Source organism: Papaver somniferum, chromosome 1 (assembly GCF_003573695.1).
Source record: "Papaver somniferum cultivar HN1 chromosome 1, ASM357369v1, whole genome shotgun sequence".
Classification (NCBI taxonomy): domain Eukaryota; kingdom Viridiplantae; phylum Streptophyta; class Magnoliopsida; order Ranunculales; family Papaveraceae; genus Papaver; species Papaver somniferum.
In genome coordinates, this window is record NC_039358.1 from 56,445,080 (window position 1) to 56,463,527 (window position 18,448).

The 18,448-nt window shown below is 37.1% G+C and overlaps 2 protein-coding genes and 1 pseudogene across 2 annotated transcripts; 2 read left to right on the plus strand and 1 right to left on the minus strand.

Annotated features, from left to right (window-relative positions):
• The first annotated feature begins 2,053 nt into the window (after window positions 1–2,053).
• On the plus strand, window positions 2,054–3,502 carry LOC113287519 (histone deacetylase 6-like). The gene is made up of 4 exons (XM_026536301.1): window positions 2,054–2,412; window positions 2,494–2,639; window positions 2,853–2,978; window positions 3,098–3,502. The coding sequence occupies exons 1-4, from the start codon at window positions 2,365–2,367 to the stop codon at window positions 3,264–3,266; spliced, it is 489 nt and encodes a 162-aa protein (XP_026392086.1). The 5' UTR covers window positions 2,054–2,364; the 3' UTR covers window positions 3,267–3,502.
• Window positions 3,503–3,591: 89 nt separating this feature from the next.
• LOC113287509 (FAD-linked sulfhydryl oxidase ERV1-like) lies at window positions 3,592–7,320 on the minus strand. The gene is made up of 6 exons (XM_026536290.1): window positions 7,129–7,320; window positions 6,888–6,965; window positions 5,033–5,080; window positions 4,876–4,940; window positions 4,453–4,530; window positions 3,592–3,826 (listed from the first exon to the last, which is right to left on the minus strand). Exons 1-6 carry the CDS (start codon window positions 7,306–7,308, stop codon window positions 3,724–3,726), a joined length of 552 nt encoding a protein of 183 aa, XP_026392075.1. The 5' UTR covers window positions 7,309–7,320; the 3' UTR covers window positions 3,592–3,723.
• Window positions 7,321–7,354: 34 nt separating this feature from the next.
• LOC113314697 lies at window positions 7,355–9,577 on the plus strand (annotated as a pseudogene).
• The last annotated feature ends 8,871 nt before the right edge of the window (window positions 9,578–18,448 follow it).

The following is an 18,448-nucleotide window of genomic DNA, read 5'->3' on the forward strand; positions in this document are numbered from 1 at the left end:
TTGAGTATCAAGCTCTTGCTCATACTACTTCTGAAATTGTTTGGTTGTGATGGCTTATTAATGATATTGGAGTTCAATTATCAGAACCCACTTCACTTTGATGTGATAATAAGGCTGCTATTCACATCGCTCACAATGATGTCTTTCATGAACGTAAGAAATATATTGAGATTGATTGTCACTTTGTACAACACCACTTCAAGCAACAGACTATTGCACTGCCATTTGTTCCATCAGAATAACAGGTTGCATACATCTTTACCAAGACACTTCCTTCAGCTCGCCTTCAGTTCTTAATTTCCAAACTCAACATGTGCTATGCACCATCTTGAGTTTGAGGGAGGGTATTAAACGATATTATCCTATTACTTTGAGATAATATTCGACATTGTATATTGTTTCCTTGACATGTATATTCTGTGTTATCTATTTCTTTTGTTTATCTATTTTTTGTATATAAGAGATGATATATTATACTCCCTCCGTCCCTAATTAGATGACCTATACCATAAATAAGTGGTGTGATAGATTAGTATTATTATAAGAGATATGTAAAATTTGATAGCCATATTTATATTCATTAGATAGGTGTTTTAAAATGCTTTCCGATGATACAAAGTTTACGAAAATCCGTTGTATAGTTTGAGAGATAAATCATTTCTAAATTTACTAGTAAATTTTAACTAAGTCATCTAATTAGGGGGAGGTAGTATATTTTTAATCACGTTGAATACATGATGTCTGGTAAAATCTTAGCTGTGTGACTCAAGTTCTACTTTAGACTCGAGTCCCGATTCGTGAATTCGTGAATCCCAAACTTTTCCGGTCGTTAGTGTTACGATTGGTGGAAACCTTTGATCATCAACGACGGCAATCCTTGGTCAACCTGACCACGTGGCAGTGGGTTTAAGACTTTAAGTCGCCTTTATTGGACGACGACCAAAGGGAGGAGTCCCTATGTGGTGAAAACATTCAATGCTATCCGTCACAATGTTTGTGCAAAAAAATCAAAATCATTTACAATTTCTTCTAATTGGTGTTCAAATCGTCATGATTAAACAAATTGATCATGTAATTCCTTCCTATATAATGAAACCAACAGATTCCCAGTTCAAACTTCTTACAAAGACTCATTGGATATTTAGATTGATTCGGACTCTAAACGGATCATGTTTTCGATTAAGAATATCCATATCAAAGATTGAATTACACCAAAATAAACTTCAATTTCATTAAAAATAACAGTAAGATTCTCCATTTCGGAGATTGCTGTTGAGTTAATATCGACTAAATTCACAGTGAGAAAAAGAAAACTCTTCAAGAAAAAACAGAGCATTACATTACCAGTAAAACGGGTGAAGAAGACGATCTTTCGAATCTGGTTTCCGACCCATACCCATAATCTTACCCATAAACGATATTAGCTTAGTTACGAGTAGAGAAATATTTCAACTTGGATCATTTTTCTCTATTTTTTTGCTAACAAAACCAGATCTAGCTAAGTTTTTGCATCAAGATGTTCAGCCTGTAATGTTAAATGACCATCTAGCGAATCCAATTCCAATCTTCATCAAGCCAAGATTTATTTTTATTATCGAGAAAGCAATCAAGCCTAGAATCGAAATCACAAATCCGTTTCTTCAAATAGAAAATCAAAGATACCCATATCAATATCTATTCAAAGTCAAACACACCCATATAAAGATTAAATCAGAAATGGGATGACAAATTCATAATTGAAGCAAAAGAAGTTGAATTTCTTTCGAGTGAATTCCAAAATGCATAACTAAACGTTATGAGCATACCGAAATCAGTACGACGCAGTAGGCGGACGAAGATATGAGAAAAATAGAAGAACTGAAATAAAACTCCAAACATATGCTTTTCTTTTTGATTTTGTTATAAGAAATGAACCTCTTTTGATGAGATGATAAAATAACATTTTCTATCGCAAAATTGTTATTTGGTTACACGTAGTTTTCATGCTCTTGGGGTAAAACAGTGGAGCGCATTGACATCAGTCACACATTTATAATTGATGCGCCTAGATGTATCACAACTGAACCCTTTGGTTCTAAATGCTGTTCTGGGTACCTTTGGTTTGTAGCTTTAGTTTTGTGTTTTCATTTTCTTTACAAAAATTGCCCTAGCTTTAGGGCTTTATAGCTTTAGTTTTGAGATACATACTCGTGGGTTTAAGCCTTGCATACCTAGTGCCGTGCACTCTTGCTTCTTTCGTCGGCCACAGTGCTGCAGCAGTAATCTAGTATTGTTGCATCTGAAGTCTGAATATCCGCTTCATCTGTGGGCTTATCTTATAGTCAGATTAAGCGGGAGGAAACCAATAAATTGATTAAAAATCATATGGCAATGGCGAACTGCGATGGTTCATCATCCTTCACTATAATACCAGTAAGAACCAACTACAATATCTTTTTAACTTGTTCGTGATTTGTGAATATGGGTAATTGAATCATCAATTTCTTTTTTCAGGAAGATGAAGTAGCTGAAGAAGAACTTCTTTCAGAGTATTATGGGTCTGGTTCAGGTTGGGTTGAAGCTCTAACTTCTTGCGATCACTTGAATTCATTATCATCCCAACTTTCTCAGATTCCAACTCCAGATACTCCTTGCAACAAGTCAGTAATTCTCCCCTCTCTCTTTAACCCTAATCCATAAAAATTGTGTTGTTCAAGTCCTGAAACCTCCAAATTCTTGTCACTTAGGAATTTCATGTTGTATGTTGTCGATTAGCTGTATTTGATTGACACGAATTTGAAGAAATTTGAACAAGGGCATGTATAATACCTGTTACTTTGCATATAGCTAGCCTAATGCTTGTATTCTTGTAGGTGTCATAACCTAGTTGAAAATTGGTTATGTTTGTGCTGTAAGGAAGTGCTTTGCAGTCGCTTCGTCAACAAGCATATGCTTGAGCATTATCAAGAACAAAACCATTGTTTAGCGCTGAGCTTCAGGTAAATTTCAAATTGTTCTCTGTGCAAGTGTATCTGTATGTGGCTATTTCTTTGTTTTTGTTTTTAAAGGTTGTATTGATGGTAATTGACTAGTTTCTCAATTGCATTATGTGATGCAGTGACTTGTCAGTTTGGTGTTTCTCTTGCAATGCATACTTGGATGCTCAAGTGATTGTGGAATTGCGGCCAGTTTATGAAACTGCTTACCGCATGAAATTTGGAGAGATGCCACCGGTAAGAAGCTCATCAGGGTCTGGAAACGATGTTGAGGGTTCTTCAGCTAGTTAGCTCTAATATATAGCGTGCGATCTTAGATGAGGCAGCAATGAAGTTCCTTGGGGTTTATCTTTTTTTGTTCTGTGGTAGTCAGACTCGTATTGTGAACACGTTGCTCTTTTTACCAGTATGTTTAGTATATTACTCAAAGCTCAAACCAGTTCAAACCCATTACAGGGTGAAAGTTTTGCTCATCTTCCTTTTACTGTTTTGGGATTGGTATTGTTTCTGACTAGCCATTCATTCAACTAAAACTTATCCGACTAGTTTCACTTCAAGGAAGTTGAACAGTCTGACTACCAGAGAAATATTACTTAATAACTAACAGGAAATGGAATAAGTAAGAACAAAATATAAATAGGATTCCCTTTGAAAAAAATTCCAATATACATACAACTTTGTAACAGAGAAATATTACTTTCTGTAAGCCTCTATTCAGTTGTCAATGTAAATACATGAATTTCAGTTATCAAAGTTTGTGATCTCCTTCAAGATCGCACGCATGCTCTTTGCAGTCCAGTTTACCCCATCTTGCATCCACCCGTTGACAGGGAAATGTAAGCTTTCCCAGGCTGTCCAAACAAAGAATGTCAGAAGCACACTTATTATGAGCAATTTTAGGAAGTGATTAGAGCAAAAGGAACTGATATACAGTTTGGCTCAAATACTTTATGCAAGAATGGCTTTTTCTCAGTGACGAAAGTACTTTAACAGAATTGGGTTCAACTTTCATTTCTATGAACATAGCTTGTAAAAACACTAATATTGTGTGTCAACATTCAGTATTGGGTTCAACTTTCATTTCTATGAACATAGCTTGTAAAAACACTAATATTGTGTGTCAACATTCAGCTTACTGGATTAGGTATAGCCAACCAGCTCCACAGATTTTTCATTAGTACATTTGCACCGACTAGGTGGAGCTGTGTGTATCTACATCCAAACAATAGATCTAAATAGGCAAATACTTATTATGCTGTTAGTTGCACATAATTAATAGCGTCTCGGCTGACGGAGTCACGGAGACATCTATAATGTGACTAACTTACCGAGTGGTTTTCATTGATTGACCAACTATGTACTGCAGTACGATGTGTGGTCCTCATTTTCATCAGTACATGTAGTGTACATTTAGAAATTGCTCATTAATCATAGAAATGGTACTAGTTAAGTTCATTAAAATAATAGGCAGAAGTACCTTCTGTTGACAATATTGTGCACATGACATAGCCATTGAGAAAACTCAGCTTGCGAACCGGCTTGTACAGGATTCACGCTGCCAAGCATGAAACACAAGAAAATATGCATTAGTCATAAAGAAAATAAGGTCAACTGTTCCGTAAATTTGCAAGGTTGAGGGAGTTAAAGTTAACCGGCAACATGCTTTTCTGCCTTCTCTTGAATACGTTCATAAAATGGAGCAGTACACTAAAAAGTTTTTTCCTTTCACATTGAGAAATGAGAACAGACCAAATATGACAAAGATACCCAAAAATTTCAGACACTGGAATGTCTATTCTATGCTCTGTAGTCTTCTGACTATTACAGATTTTGGCACCCTGATGTCTTTGGTGTGGAAATATGAAGTAAAAACAAGAAACGAGAAAAAAGAGTAACGTACCTCAGAACTTCTTTAAAGTGATCAGCACATTCTTTGCAAGGGTAAAGTCTAGATAGTATTGCCATCTGCGAGCCATAACATTGTAGTTAGCCATCTTTCCATACGACATTTACAGAATGTGCAAACCAAGTAGTGGTGAGTTATGAGAAAGATATACCAACTCCTTCACATCTTTCTTTTGTTGCCTTGTTGGACGATCTGGAAACTGAAGAACATAAAAACGAATCAATCATCTATAAATGTAGATAAAAATCATAGAGTTCAACCAAAATCGGAAATTGAAAGCTGTGCATTAAGGGGTCTTAAGTAAAGAACTGCAATCAATTAGTTTGAACTATATTTAATACCGTATGAAACTCACAACACTTTCTCCAGTTTAGCTAGTGAATAATAATTTCTAATATGCAGTATGCAAACAGATCATAATATTTTCATAATGATGGTATGGTGAGTCTGTAATTGCCAAATACCCATACACAAAGATGTCAGGCTGTAAGGTGTGAGGGGTAAAACAGAGAGAAAAAACATCTGAAAACACCAGATAAAGACTGGTTGCACAGATACTTCTGAGGGGTCGCCGTATCGTGTGTCCATACGTATGGACACAGGCACATACTGGGACACACCTAAAATACTTTTGTCTTATTCAAAACTAGTAAACAATTGAAAAGTAAAGGTCACCTATCTTTGAGGGAGGTTATAATCAAAAACATGTTTATGTTAGCAAACAAATGCACTTGTGTGGTTGTAAACAAGCACAAACAGATACACTTGCGTGATTATCTCGTCTACATTTCCACATATCTTAAAAAGTTGACGGTATAAGTATACAGTCCCCGTATCATGGTTTTTTAGAATTGCCGTATTGCACACATGGAGACGTCTCCGTATCTGACACCCGTGGTCGTATGCGTGCAACTCATAAAACCCTATCTACCACCATCCTGTACGGAGTTAATGACCAATTCTTCTTGGGGTTGGGGGTGGGTGGGGTGGGGGTGATATGCTATATCTTTCAACTAAGGAGGTCAAGATCTTCGTTCTGCAAGTCACTCGAAATCTGCTACTGCTTAACAGAACCTCCGTTCTCTCTTTTCAAAAGCCAGCTGCTCCTGAGAACATCCTAGAATACTTCCCTCAATTTCAATTGCCCGTAAGAAAAATATTACTATCCCATCTACTGACCTTTAGGAAGATTCAAAGAAATGTTAAACTTTCATTGTTTGTTTCTTTGTAGATAAATGACACTACCATTTGACCTTGTTAGTGTTACACCCACTTTGACTGACACTTGGAAATTAAAAGGTTTTATGGTTAATCAGAAATGGTGCTTCAACATGGTCATATGTGTATTGATTGAGATATGCCTTAAATAAAAGCTGTCTATATCTTCTAAAAATTCTAGGACGCCAACAACGTGTCAAAGCTGCAGTACCTTTGGCAATTCTCCATCTAAATTCCCAAGGAGTTCTCCAACTTTACACAGGATTATTGTAGATACTGCAACTGATGATGAGGGTTACTAAAAGCTCCGAGAGCCAAAAATTAGAGGCTTTTCATTTATAGAACCTACTGTTGATATTATGGAAATTAGTGCTGAGATCTTTAACTCCCAATATGTTCGAAGTGCAGAAACTAGTATTTGTCTGCCGCAACCCTATACTAAAGGTGTTCCAATTAAAGATAGTGACACACTGACACCACTACTGGTGCTAAGAGACTTAAAATGGCAACATCAACAGAAACTCAATATGGGGTGGTCTTAATGATGAGGACAAGGGATACTGGTTTGAAAAAAAAACAAACATATGAAGCAAACCATCCGTCAGGCATTTTTATGATGTGTAATGCAGGTGTTTAATACTTTGAGTGTACAATGTCTTAATGATCTTCTTATAGAGGCTAAAATGAAGGGTAAGTCATAAATACGCAAGTTGAGCAAGAAAGTAAGCAAAAAATTACTAATGGTAAGCGAAAAGCTGAGCTGCTAGACTGAGTCTGAAACAATGTACCTGAGCTGCAAGAGTGTGAAGCATTGTCCAAGTAGACCTTCCAAGCTCCTCTTTAGTTACAGGTCTTGCAGAGTTTGACTGAAGCATAACACAAATTACCAAAAATTATCCACACAAAGAGAAAGAAATAACAATATAACTCTCACAGGAATATCGTCGAACATATTGCGGGCACAAAAAACGGAAGCAATCTCGCCAATAAAATCAGTATAAAGAATTGAAATTTTCTAAAAGGAGATACCTTTGTGAAATTCTCTACATTGGGTTGTGCAATCATAAGATTGCCGACACTCGTGGTTGATGTTGATGGTGTTGATGATGAAGAAGATGGGAAAAAAGATGAAAATTTGGTATGAATACATTTCGCTATGTTTTCGTAAGTATTGAAGACAATTTGAAAAGGGTTTTGATTTTGAGTCATTGTTCTTCACAATAGCACCACAAATTTTTGAGCTGAACTTCCAATTATGAACCTTTTTAGCCTGGTAGGTGACGTATTATGTATTTTGGCACCCATTATTCGTCTCCGGGCCATTATGTTGAGAGCTGCCCTTAACTTCTTATAAGGTGATTCTGGAAAAGGCTTGGACTCCAGTACCGTGAAAGTCTTCCTGAGCAGACACTACTAGTCAGAGTATGTAAGAATCAGAGATCTACATCTGAGTATCATATAATATATGTCATTTTAATTCATTTTTGTGCTCTAATGGATGAAGAAGAAGAAGAAGAAGTGAGTGGTAATGTGAAGACCAAAGATTACATTGTTGCCTTTAATTGCTTTAATCTTTTATTCAGTTTGTGGAGGACCCTTTGGAGTAGAAGATTCAGTTAAGTCTGGTGGAGGTCCACTTCTAGCCCTACTTGGTTTCTTGATTTTCCCTTTGATTTGGAGTATACCTGAAGCTTTAGTTACAGCTGAACTTGCAACAAGTTTCCCTGAAAATGGTGGTTATGTTCTTTGGATATCAACAGCATTTGGACCCTTTTGGGGATTTCAGGTAGGGTTTTGGAGATGGTTCAGTGGAGTTATGGATAATGCTCTTTACCCTGTTTTGTTTCTTGATTACTTGAAGCATTCATTACCAATTTTTAATAGATTGATTGCAAGAATTCCAGCTTTGCTGGGGATTACATTTTCTTTGACTTACTTGAATCATAGAGGTCTTCATATAGTTGGGTTTTCAGCTGTAGCTATTGCTATTTTCTCACTTTGCCCATTTTTCATAATGGGTCTTTTTTCGATTCCTCGGATAAAGCCTACGCAATGGCTGGTTGTGGATGTTAAGATGGTGAATTGGAGAGGGTACATCAATAATATGTTTTGGAATCTGAACTATTGGGATGGTGTGAGTACATTAGCAGGGGAGGTGGATAATCCTAGCAAGACGTTACCGAAGGCTCTTTTCGGTGCAGTAGTTTTGATGATCTGCACATATTTGATTCCACTTCTTGCTGGTACTGGAGCATTAGAGTCTAAGGCCAGTGAATGGAGTGATGGGTACTTTGCTGAAGTTGGAATGTTGATAGGAGGGGTTTGGCTAAAATGGTGGATACAAGCAGCTGCTGCAGTGTCTAACATGGCATTATTTGAAGCGGAAATGAGTGCTGACGCGTTCCAACTACTTGGGATGAGCGAGATGGGAATGCTTCCAGCTTTTTTTGCCTCAAGGTCAGTCGTTCTACCTTATTTAATGTTCCTTCCTAGGATATGATAATTGATGAATTGTGTGAATTCAGTTCCACATTTATATCACAAGTGTGTTGAGAAATTAGGGAATTTATAAAACAACTTCAAAGTGTGCATTTAGCTGAGAACTTGGCGAAAATCCTGCACCGTGAATGAAACATTACTTTGGTTTTAAGTGAAATATTATTTTTCTCCTAGATTAAAGTTAGATGTTTGCTTGTGATTCCTACTACTCTACTAGAGACCTGACAACCTACTTGTTTGAACAATATTGTAGATCGAAATATGGGACCCCTACAACCAGCATCTTATGTTCTGCAACTGGAGTTGTGTTCTTATCATGGTTGAGCTTTCAAGAAATCATTGAATTTCTAAATTTTCTCTATTCAATTGGAATGTTAATTGAGTTTGCAGCTTTTGTAAGATTGAGAATCGACAAACCAGATCTTCGCAGACCTTACAGAGTTCCTTTACAAACACTAGGGGTGACAATTCTATGTGTTCCTTGGGATTCTTCTTATACTTGTTATGTGTCTTGCTTCATTCAAAACGTTAATAGTAAGTGGAAGTGTTATTGTGCTAGGAATGATCTTGCATGTTGCATTAGTACAAGCGAAGGAAAGGAATTGGATCAAATTTGAACCTGTGCCTATGAAATCTTCTGATAGTTCTCCAGAATCCATTCAGATGGTGTCCCAATCCCAAGATTCTAATGAAGTTACAGATGAAGCTTCAGCGAGTCTTCTAAGTTCAGACTGACATTACCTCCAATCACATGGCATAGGTATACTACTACTAATTTCGTAGATATACTTTGTTCTTTCTGCGCTACAAGAAAAATGATATATTGCACAGACAGAGTGAAAGATGTTTATTGATTTGAAATTATATGGTTCATTGTAAGTTATACTGTAATGAGTGAGCGCTACCAACTTGTTATGAATTTTACTATAAATGAACTGCGTATAACTGGTAATGTCGTTTTAGTTTAGGAGGTTGTATACTAGCCGGGTCGTTGGATTACTTGTAACATAAACGTTTTACTATTTTGGTTCAAGGCGTGGTGCTTCAGCTTTGGTTTGAAAATGTGAAGGGTAGTGGTATCCGTCAAAACTGACAATAAAATTGAATATAAAACTGCAAATTGCATCTCCACCCACGTCTTTCACAGGGAAGACTCATCAACATTATTTAGATAACTCCGACCAAAAAATTCTAAACACAAATTTATCAGAAAAAAATCGATGGCGACACCTGTTGATGAGAGTCCTCTTCTTCGGGAGCCTGAGCTTGCTCCTCTTACAGTTTCAGATAGCAGGAAAAGCTTCTCAGTATATCTTAAATTGTTCTTAATATTTGCATCCACAATTATATTCTTTCTGGGCATCATTGTTTTATGCGGATGGTTTTGGTATTACCCTCAAATCTCTCCACCAAGTATCTCTATCGAGAAATTTTACGTCCCCGGACTCGACACAGCCTCAAATGACACTGAGATCATCAGCGCCATGACTATATCTTTCGAGCTTTGGTTTTCGTACTTCTCAGGCATCAACCAGCGCTACGAGCGGGGGATTTATTATGATGACATTAAATTGGCTTTTTATTATTACAACACTAAGTCAAATGTACTCATCGGAAACATTTCTATACCTGCATTTCGTCAAAACCCGTACTTTCTTTTGGACTTTAACATGCCTCGAGAATTGAGACTTTTGAGGTACCTTGGGATGAAGTTGGAACAGAGGTTTCAAATGGGGGCACGGTCATGTTTCATGTCGATTTAGATACCAAATTTGAGTATTCGACTGGGTGGTGGAAGCCAGATTTGAATTTAGGAGCTAACGTTACCGTCAACGATCATGGGATGAAGACTGCGAAATACTTGTCATTCAAGGCTATCTAGCTTACTTGTGATTCTATTCTTCTAGTTATTGTTGCATTTTTGTTTTTGTTTCGCATTAGTTTTCTAGTGACCGACCGGAAGGAGTCCTTTTGTATGGCCACTTTTTTTGTCGATTATAGAATTAACGAAAATTTTCAATATCACAAAAAGATTTGATTTTCCATGTCGAAATTTTTGGTTACTTTTTTATTGGACGGAAACATCCCTCATTATGCAAATGAAAAGACCATTATATCCCATCTCACCCAGTCGTTCGACATTATATTCGGCACCACCGTAACGACCTCCATATGCAGTTACTCACCGTCACCGTTTACTATCAATATTTATCATCACCGCCACCACCTTCGCTACTGCTACCACCGCCACACAACAGCACCACCATCACCCCAACCACAACACCACCTCAACCTCCACCTCGCCAAAACGCCACTTATACCAACACCTCCGCCATGTTCTTCACCTACCACCACCATAATGGCACCAACAGTGCCGCCTCTATCACCAGCACGGCAAAACAACCTCCGCCACCATCATTACCAGCGGCACACCTACATCACAGTAATATTGCAAACTTTTTCAGTTCCCTGTTCTCCAACAAACCACCGTAACCGTAACCAACAAAAAAAAAACATTTTAAAAACCATTTTCTATATCACATCGCCGCCGCCGCCGCCGCCGTTCCTTCAATTCCATCAATAGCACCACCTCCACTTTCATCAACAGCACCACCAGCAACACCTTCACCGCCAATAAAAAGACCTCCTCCTCTATATCTATCACATAACCTCTTTTTTCATCAGCTCAGCCACCGTCACCGGCATAACCTCTTTTAACTATATTATTTCTTCTTTCTTTGATGCAAATGATAACAATACTAACACTAGAGATTAATTACAAAATCAATAAGAACATAAGATGCACCACCGCCATAACCCCCACCACAACCCACTACCGTAACCAGGAAAAACATCAACACCACCTTACTCTTTAAATTGAATATTGTTTGACCCTCCCATCAACTAATTCTACTTCAATCAATCATACCCAAACTAACAAGAAATAATTATAATCAATCTAATCAAAATCTCCACCACCACCGCCACACCAGCAACACCATTAGCAGAACTGTATTCCGAGTTTGAGTTTTTTCCCATGGCTGAAGCTATTTTCTTTTAATAAATTTAACCTTCTAACTAAAAAAAAAAAAAGAAAAAAATTGTTCAACAATTTTATTCGATTACATTATACAAACACAATTGCAATTTAAAGTTCATCAAATTATCCATTGAATCGTTTTAATTTTAAGAAATTGATCAAACAAAGATAAAGAAAAAATACAAAAGAAATGAAGAACAAAGCACATAAGATCCAATTTATTCATGGAGTTTTCAATTACTCATTTAAATCTGAAAAATGTAACAGTGGTACCTTTAGTTTAGAAAAGAGACGAGGAAGAAGAAAGGCGGACTGCGGGACAAGAACATCAAGGATTAGGTTTACTTCATTTTTCATAAACGGAAACTGCTGTACTACCCTTAGCTTAGCTATGATACACGCGTCACCCATGCATCTGCTTTTTAAGACTCGTGGAAACAAAACTGAAGTAGTACATCAAAATTGATAGATAATATCTCATATTATACACGCTCGAAGGGTACCCAACTACCCATACATAAATTAGCCCATCCCCGTTGAATCCATCTGTGCGTGCACAACTTCAACCCCTTCGACCGCTGTTGCGGCCACCACAACAATGTTGAGCCATCATGACACGAGCTATCTGCTGAACACCATGTACAACTCAATAATATGTTGAGCCTTCATCACCGTGGTTTGATTGGTATGAAAATTTCTTTCCATAACGGTGTCTGATTTTTTTCGGTCGGCCCTCCCCACCGTGATAACGGTGTTCTAGTATTCTTACAAAGGTATGTCTTTTTATGTTGACACTCTTTGTAATCTTAAAAATTTATTTGCTTTAACTTTATTTTTATCAGTTGTATTCGCCCACACACAGCTTGTGTGCATTTTAATCTATTCTGATCGGATTTTTTGTTGCAATACTCTATTTGAAATTGAAGAAAGTTTGTACAAGCCTGGTAATTGGCTCATAAAAATGTCTGAATGAACTTCATAAACTGATTGATTCATGCAGTTTTTTTTTTCAATACAAAACAGTTTTGAGGAAGCACTTGCATTTTCCAATTGATGTTGCTAAAGCTTTTACTCCATGTTTTTTTTTTATGTTTAACTTTCGCAAATTTTAGAACACAAAGCAGATTTTTGTCACCTAGTAAATCTCAAGTCACATTGCAAATTTGGAATCGGAAGAGCTGTATTGACTCATTTGTGAGTCGTATTGGGACATTTTAGTCGTGGCACGTTAGCTAGCTTATCCTATTCACCGCAAAGGCTTTCCTTTGGCACGCATTTGAATCTGAACAGCGTTTTGGGCGGTAAGTATGACAGTATCTTCGAAATCACGTCATAGGGAATACATTTCGTATGGTTTTTGCTGCTGTTCGTGATCTGTTCTTCTTTGGAAACCATCCTATTCTTATTCCTCTGTGCGACAGTCCTCTCTAAACTGTATTACAATCTCTTTGTTCATCATGGACACCCCATATATATAATAAAATCGTGCCGAGTTATTTTTCGTTTACTTAGAAGTATGTGGGTTAACCTCTTCCGAGTTCAATTCTAAAAACTATACAGTTTTTGTTAGAATATGGACATCCAACTCAAAACCAAATGGCTATGAGTGGAGAGGCCCTAAGAATTATAAATCGCAGGATTTTAGATTGTCCAGACAATGTGGGATTAATAGTCTCAATACGCCCCCTCACGTGTAGCCTCGTTGGATCTAACACGTGAACAATTAAATCGGGTGACACGGAGTAAAAGTGCGGTCTATCTAATAAATCGTCGTCGCAAATAACCTGCTCTGATACCATGTTAGAATACGGGTATCCAACTCAAAACCAACTGGTTATGAGTGGAGAGGCCCTAAGAATTATAAACCGCAGGACCTTGGATAGCACAGACAATATGTGACTAATAGTCTCAATAGGTCCTTCACATAAAAAAAAGGTTCCACGCATACAACAACAACTATGAGAGAGAAGCAGTCGTACAACACCAAACAACAAAAAAACAACCAAGAAAACAACCAGAAAAACCTCCATGAAAATAACAACACAACAACTAAACCATCAAACAAATCAACCAACCACAAACTGAATAACATCAGTTTTCAATCCAGCAAACACAATACTCAACTAAGAATTCATGAAAACAAATTTAACATAACCCAAAACAATACAAACTTTCAAAAAAGAAAACCCCCATACTCTGGAGATTCCTCCCATTCCTAAACCAAATCCTTCAACTCCTAAGAAGATAAAAGTGAAGTTTAAATCTCAAGTCCTCCTGCGCTTTGGAACAACTTTTGATTTCAACTTCTCCATCCTTGACTCTTTGGACTTCAATCGAGATCCTCCTGGTTTCTTCTCCTCCTTGATCAACAACTCTGATGCTCTAAGATCCACAGGCTCAGTCTCCACATCTATAACCTCCTGCCTCCTTGCTACTGAAGTTATGTATGCTGGCCATGGAACTGGAAGAATCAAAACATCCTCTCGAGCAATCATCTCTATCTCCTCTGCTGGCACTCATGTCTCAAATATTGGCACTGAGTATAGGGGATTAGCTCTGAACTCATATCCTCTCATCTTAATCCTCTTAGTTTATTTCCCTGATTCTATCTCTCTTCGTTACTATGCATTTTATAGGCAAAAACATGAACCTTTGAGTTTAATCGCTTTCATTCTGTCTAGGAATTTTAAGAGTCTTCCAGTGGATTCCATAATTTTAATTACTAGTGCTTTAATATCATAATTGGTACTCAAAAATCCTACTCGGTTTTCAAGACTGACTGTTGATTTTCTGTTGATTACAGCCGTTGAACCATCGCCGGAATCCACTTTCTCCGAGGTCCGTTCTCCTTATCACCGAGTACCTCCCTGGTTCTGTACCTGGAGATATGGGTTAGCTACTTGCCCATGTGCCTCTTTACTTTAAGTACTACCCTCTTAAATGCTCAAAGACAAAAAAAAACGTTCTTTATACCTGGTTCCCCTTATACCCAATCAACAGTTTGCTGCAACAAGCCAAGAGAACTAAATGCCACCAAACTCTCCTTGCCAGAAATTCTGCTCCTATAAGCCAACACTACCTCATAAGACAAATATCAATCAGAGCTTATCAAACATGCAATACACTCTCAAGGAATCTTTGTACTTGGGTGTGCAGAAGTCACGAGTTCTATTGTGTCATCACATATGTTCAAAATTTCAAATTTATCCTTTTACAAACGCTCACTTGTTACAATACTAAATACAGGGTACACATTATTGAAGAAACTCAGCTCTTTATAAGTGATTTACACAACCACTCTCAAAACACAACCTTAAAGAAAACTCAAACTCTAGTAATGTCTATTACTAATGATTCAATCTCAGTTGATGAAATCACAGAAGCCCTTCAAGCAAGTCAAATAATACATGATCCATTACGCCCTGTGGTAATACTGAGTAGAGATTCTCTAAAGCCAAAACCCCCACAAGATGATATCTGGAGTGTTGTTGGCAAGCTTCATAGCAACATCAATGTTAACTATCAGAAGGCACAATTTTTTGCAAGAAAATACTGGAATTTAAAGAAGGAGGTGACTGTTACACCTTTCCAAAAGAAGAAGAACTTCTTCCACTTCAGATTTGCTCATGCTGCAGATATACCGTCAGTAAACTATCCAAAACCTTGGTTGATTTATGATTCTATTCTATCTATCATACAAATTCCATTTGAAGGAGTTCACAAAATAAAAGAAGAAGAATTTGAAAAAGTCCGCTTAAGCATAACAATGAAGAGAGTTCCAAATGACTACATCACTTATGAAGCCTTGAAAGGAATAGCGCAACCTGCTGGAGAATTGATTCTTTTCAAAAACCCTTATGGGAGAGATTACTATGAGAAGAATGTTGAGACTACGGTGGAGGTTGAAGTTACTAAAATCCTGCCATTTGGTTCATCTTGTATGGTGGATGGTGTAAAAACCAGGATTGAGTTCTCCTATGCTTTGCATCCTTTCAAATTATGTCAATTTTGTAGAACTCTAGATCACTCAAAAAACAATTGCTCCCCTAAGAGAAGAGAAATCTTTGCTGGCAAGATGGATTTAGCTACCAGCCAACTTTTTAACCCTGCCTTCAACTCCCCAAACATTCCCCCTTCAGAGAGTACCTTCCAAAAACTTCAAACACCCCTATCTAATAACATCCAGAACACAAACTCCTTCTCGGCTCTCAGGTTGGATATGGATGTCTCTCTAGCAAATTAGTTGAAATAAAGGTTGGATGATCAACAAATTTCCAAAGGTAATACTCTCAGCACTGGAGTCTCTAGTAAGCAGCATCCTAAAGTTACTCTTCATCGTGTCTCCGCCAACAACAAAACGATTACTCTTCCAGAGCACAGCATAGACAACTTCTCATATAACCCTTTCAAAGATCGGGCCAATGAAAAGCAAAACTTAGTCAAAAATACTGGATCGGAACCCACTTACCCACCGGGTTTTGGTCCATACCCGAAATTTCAAAAACCCATTGACACAAAATGTCCTTTTTTCCCTTGAAATTCCAAAAAGTGGAAGAGAAACAAAAACTTAAATTGAGCCCTAAAAACCAGTTCAACCCCACTGAAATCACTAACCCATTACCTGGTAATTAAAAGAGAAAAGACCCTCAGAACCCTCTTTCACCCCAGAAAAAACCTAAATCCACCAATTTCGTTGATACCCAGACTAAACCAAGACCTACTTTGAAATCAATTTTTTCAGACAAACCTCCTCTTAGCTTCCATTGTGGTTCTGCAAGCAAAATCTCCCCTTTGACAACAGCAAAAAACCCATTAATTCTCACAAGGCTACCAAGGATGTGAAAAGAAGGAGATTTTTCAGAGATTTTGGAGCAAAAGTGGCTAAAAATGATGGTTCTTCGTCTAAGAATCAATTGGAAATCTATGTAAATCAGGTTTTTCTACAAACTCTCCCTCTGCTTCTATATCACCTTAACCATGATTTAATCAAAAAATTTTATGTGAAAACACAAAAGAAAGTTTTCTGTGAAAGAACTAGCAATTTTTTGAAATTCAGTTATCCTAATGTCTCATTTTTCTGGCAATTTGTTATGATAATATCCTGGAATTGTCAAGGTCTAAGTCCATCGCATACTAGGCAACAATTGAAAAAACTAATTAATTCCCATAGTCCTAATATAATTTTCTTGTCTGAAACAAAACAACTGCATCACTTTGTTGAAAACACCTTTCATGCATATTCTTATCATAACATTGTCTGTCAAAATCCTATAGGCAAAGCTGGTGGTTTAGATGTAGCTTGGGATAACTCTGTTAGATTAAGGGTCATTCATAAAGATGATAATCAAATAAACTGTGTTGTGTGGGATGAAAAAACTAAAATGGAAAGGATTTTGACCTGTATGTATGGTAGTCCTTACAAAGATAATAGAAAAGATATATCTTGGCAACTTGTTAATGATATGGGGGATTCCATGAACTCCCCCTGGATGGTTTTAGGAGATCTGAATGTCATCCTTAGTAAAGAAGAGAAAAGAGGGGGTAACCCTCCTAATGGAGCTAACATAGTAGAATTGGTCTCAAAGACTTAGGGCATTTTGGATTCCCTTTCACCTGGTCTAACCAGCAATCTAGAAATGATTTGATTGAGGAAAGAATGGATAGAGGAATGTCCAATGGTCATTGGATTACCAAATTTCCTAATGCTAGTATTAGACACTTAAATCACTTAGGTTCTCACCATTCCACTATTCTCCTGAACACTGACATCCCCAATCAGGATGGATTCAAACCTTTTAAATTTTTTGGTCTTTATCAAGAGGAACAAAGTTGTAGAGATTTAATACAAACTTCTTGGGACACTAGAATTCAGGGTTCCCGCGCCTTTGTCTTGGTCAACAGATTGGATGTAGTGAAAAAGAGAAATTGGTTTATGGAATAAAAACGATTTTGGAAATATTGGTAACAATATCTCTTCCCTAAATAAGAAGCTTGATCTCATTCTAAGTAGAACTGATGTTAGATTAAATGACCCTGAATTACTGGAAACTAAAATTGAAATACAAAAACTTCATGATTATGAAGAAGAACTTTGGAAAATCAAGGGTAGAGAAAACAATATTTCTCTAGGGGATAGAAACACACTTTTTTCATCAAAATGCTGTCATAAGGCAAAGACGAAATAAAATCCTAGGACTTTATGACAACAACAACAACTGGATAGAAGGTAGAGACAAAATATCTAATTGCCTAAACAATTATTTTGAAACTCTGTTAACTACTTCTGCCCCTAGTATAAATTTTGGCATTGTTAATCTTGTCCCAACTACTATTACTGATTTTGATAATGATAAATTGATGGAACCTCCTACTGAATTCGAAATTCATGAATCTCTTTTTGGAATGCTACCCAACTCCAGCCCTGGACCTGATGGATTTCCAGCCTGTTTTTTCCAAAAAAACTGGTTGAAACTGTCAAAGTTTTTTTTCAAAGTGGTCATATGTTAACAAAGTTGAACCAAAATTTTATATCTTTGATTCCTAAGGTTTTACATCCTACTGGTCCAGGAGATTATAGACCTATAAGTATATGTAACATAACTTATAAAATAATCTCGAAAGTCATAGCCAACAGATTAAAACCCCTTCTAGACAGATTGATATCCCCTTACCAATCTGCCTTTGTCAAGAAACGACTTATCTCAGACAATATTCTTGTTGCTCATGAGATAATCCATGCCATGAGAAGGAAAAAGAAAAGTAAAACTGACTTTATGGGTCTAAAAATCGATATGTCTAAGGCTTTTGACA

Coding starts and splice junctions, on each gene's coding strand:
- LOC113287519 (XM_026536301.1), top strand. CDS start 2,365: ATGGCAATGGCGAACTGCGATGGTTCATCATCCTTCACTATAATACCA. Junction 2,413..2,493: donor CATCCTTCACTATAATACCA/GTAAGAACCAAC, acceptor TTCTTTTTTCAG/GAAGATGAAGTAGCTGAAGA. Junction 2,640..2,852: donor CCAGATACTCCTTGCAACAA/GTCAGTAATTCT, acceptor GTATTCTTGTAG/GTGTCATAACCTAGTTGAAA.
- LOC113287509 (XM_026536290.1), bottom strand. CDS start 7,308: ATGACTCAAAATCAAAACCCTTTTCAAATTGTCTTCAATACTTACGAA. Junction 4,531..4,875: donor CACTTTAAAGAAGTTCTGAG/GTACGTTACTCT, acceptor CATGCTTGGCAG/CGTGAATCCTGTACAAGCCG. Junction 3,827..4,452: donor CACAATATTGTCAACAGAAG/GTACTTCTGCCT, acceptor TTGTTTGGACAG/CCTGGGAAAGCTTACATTTC.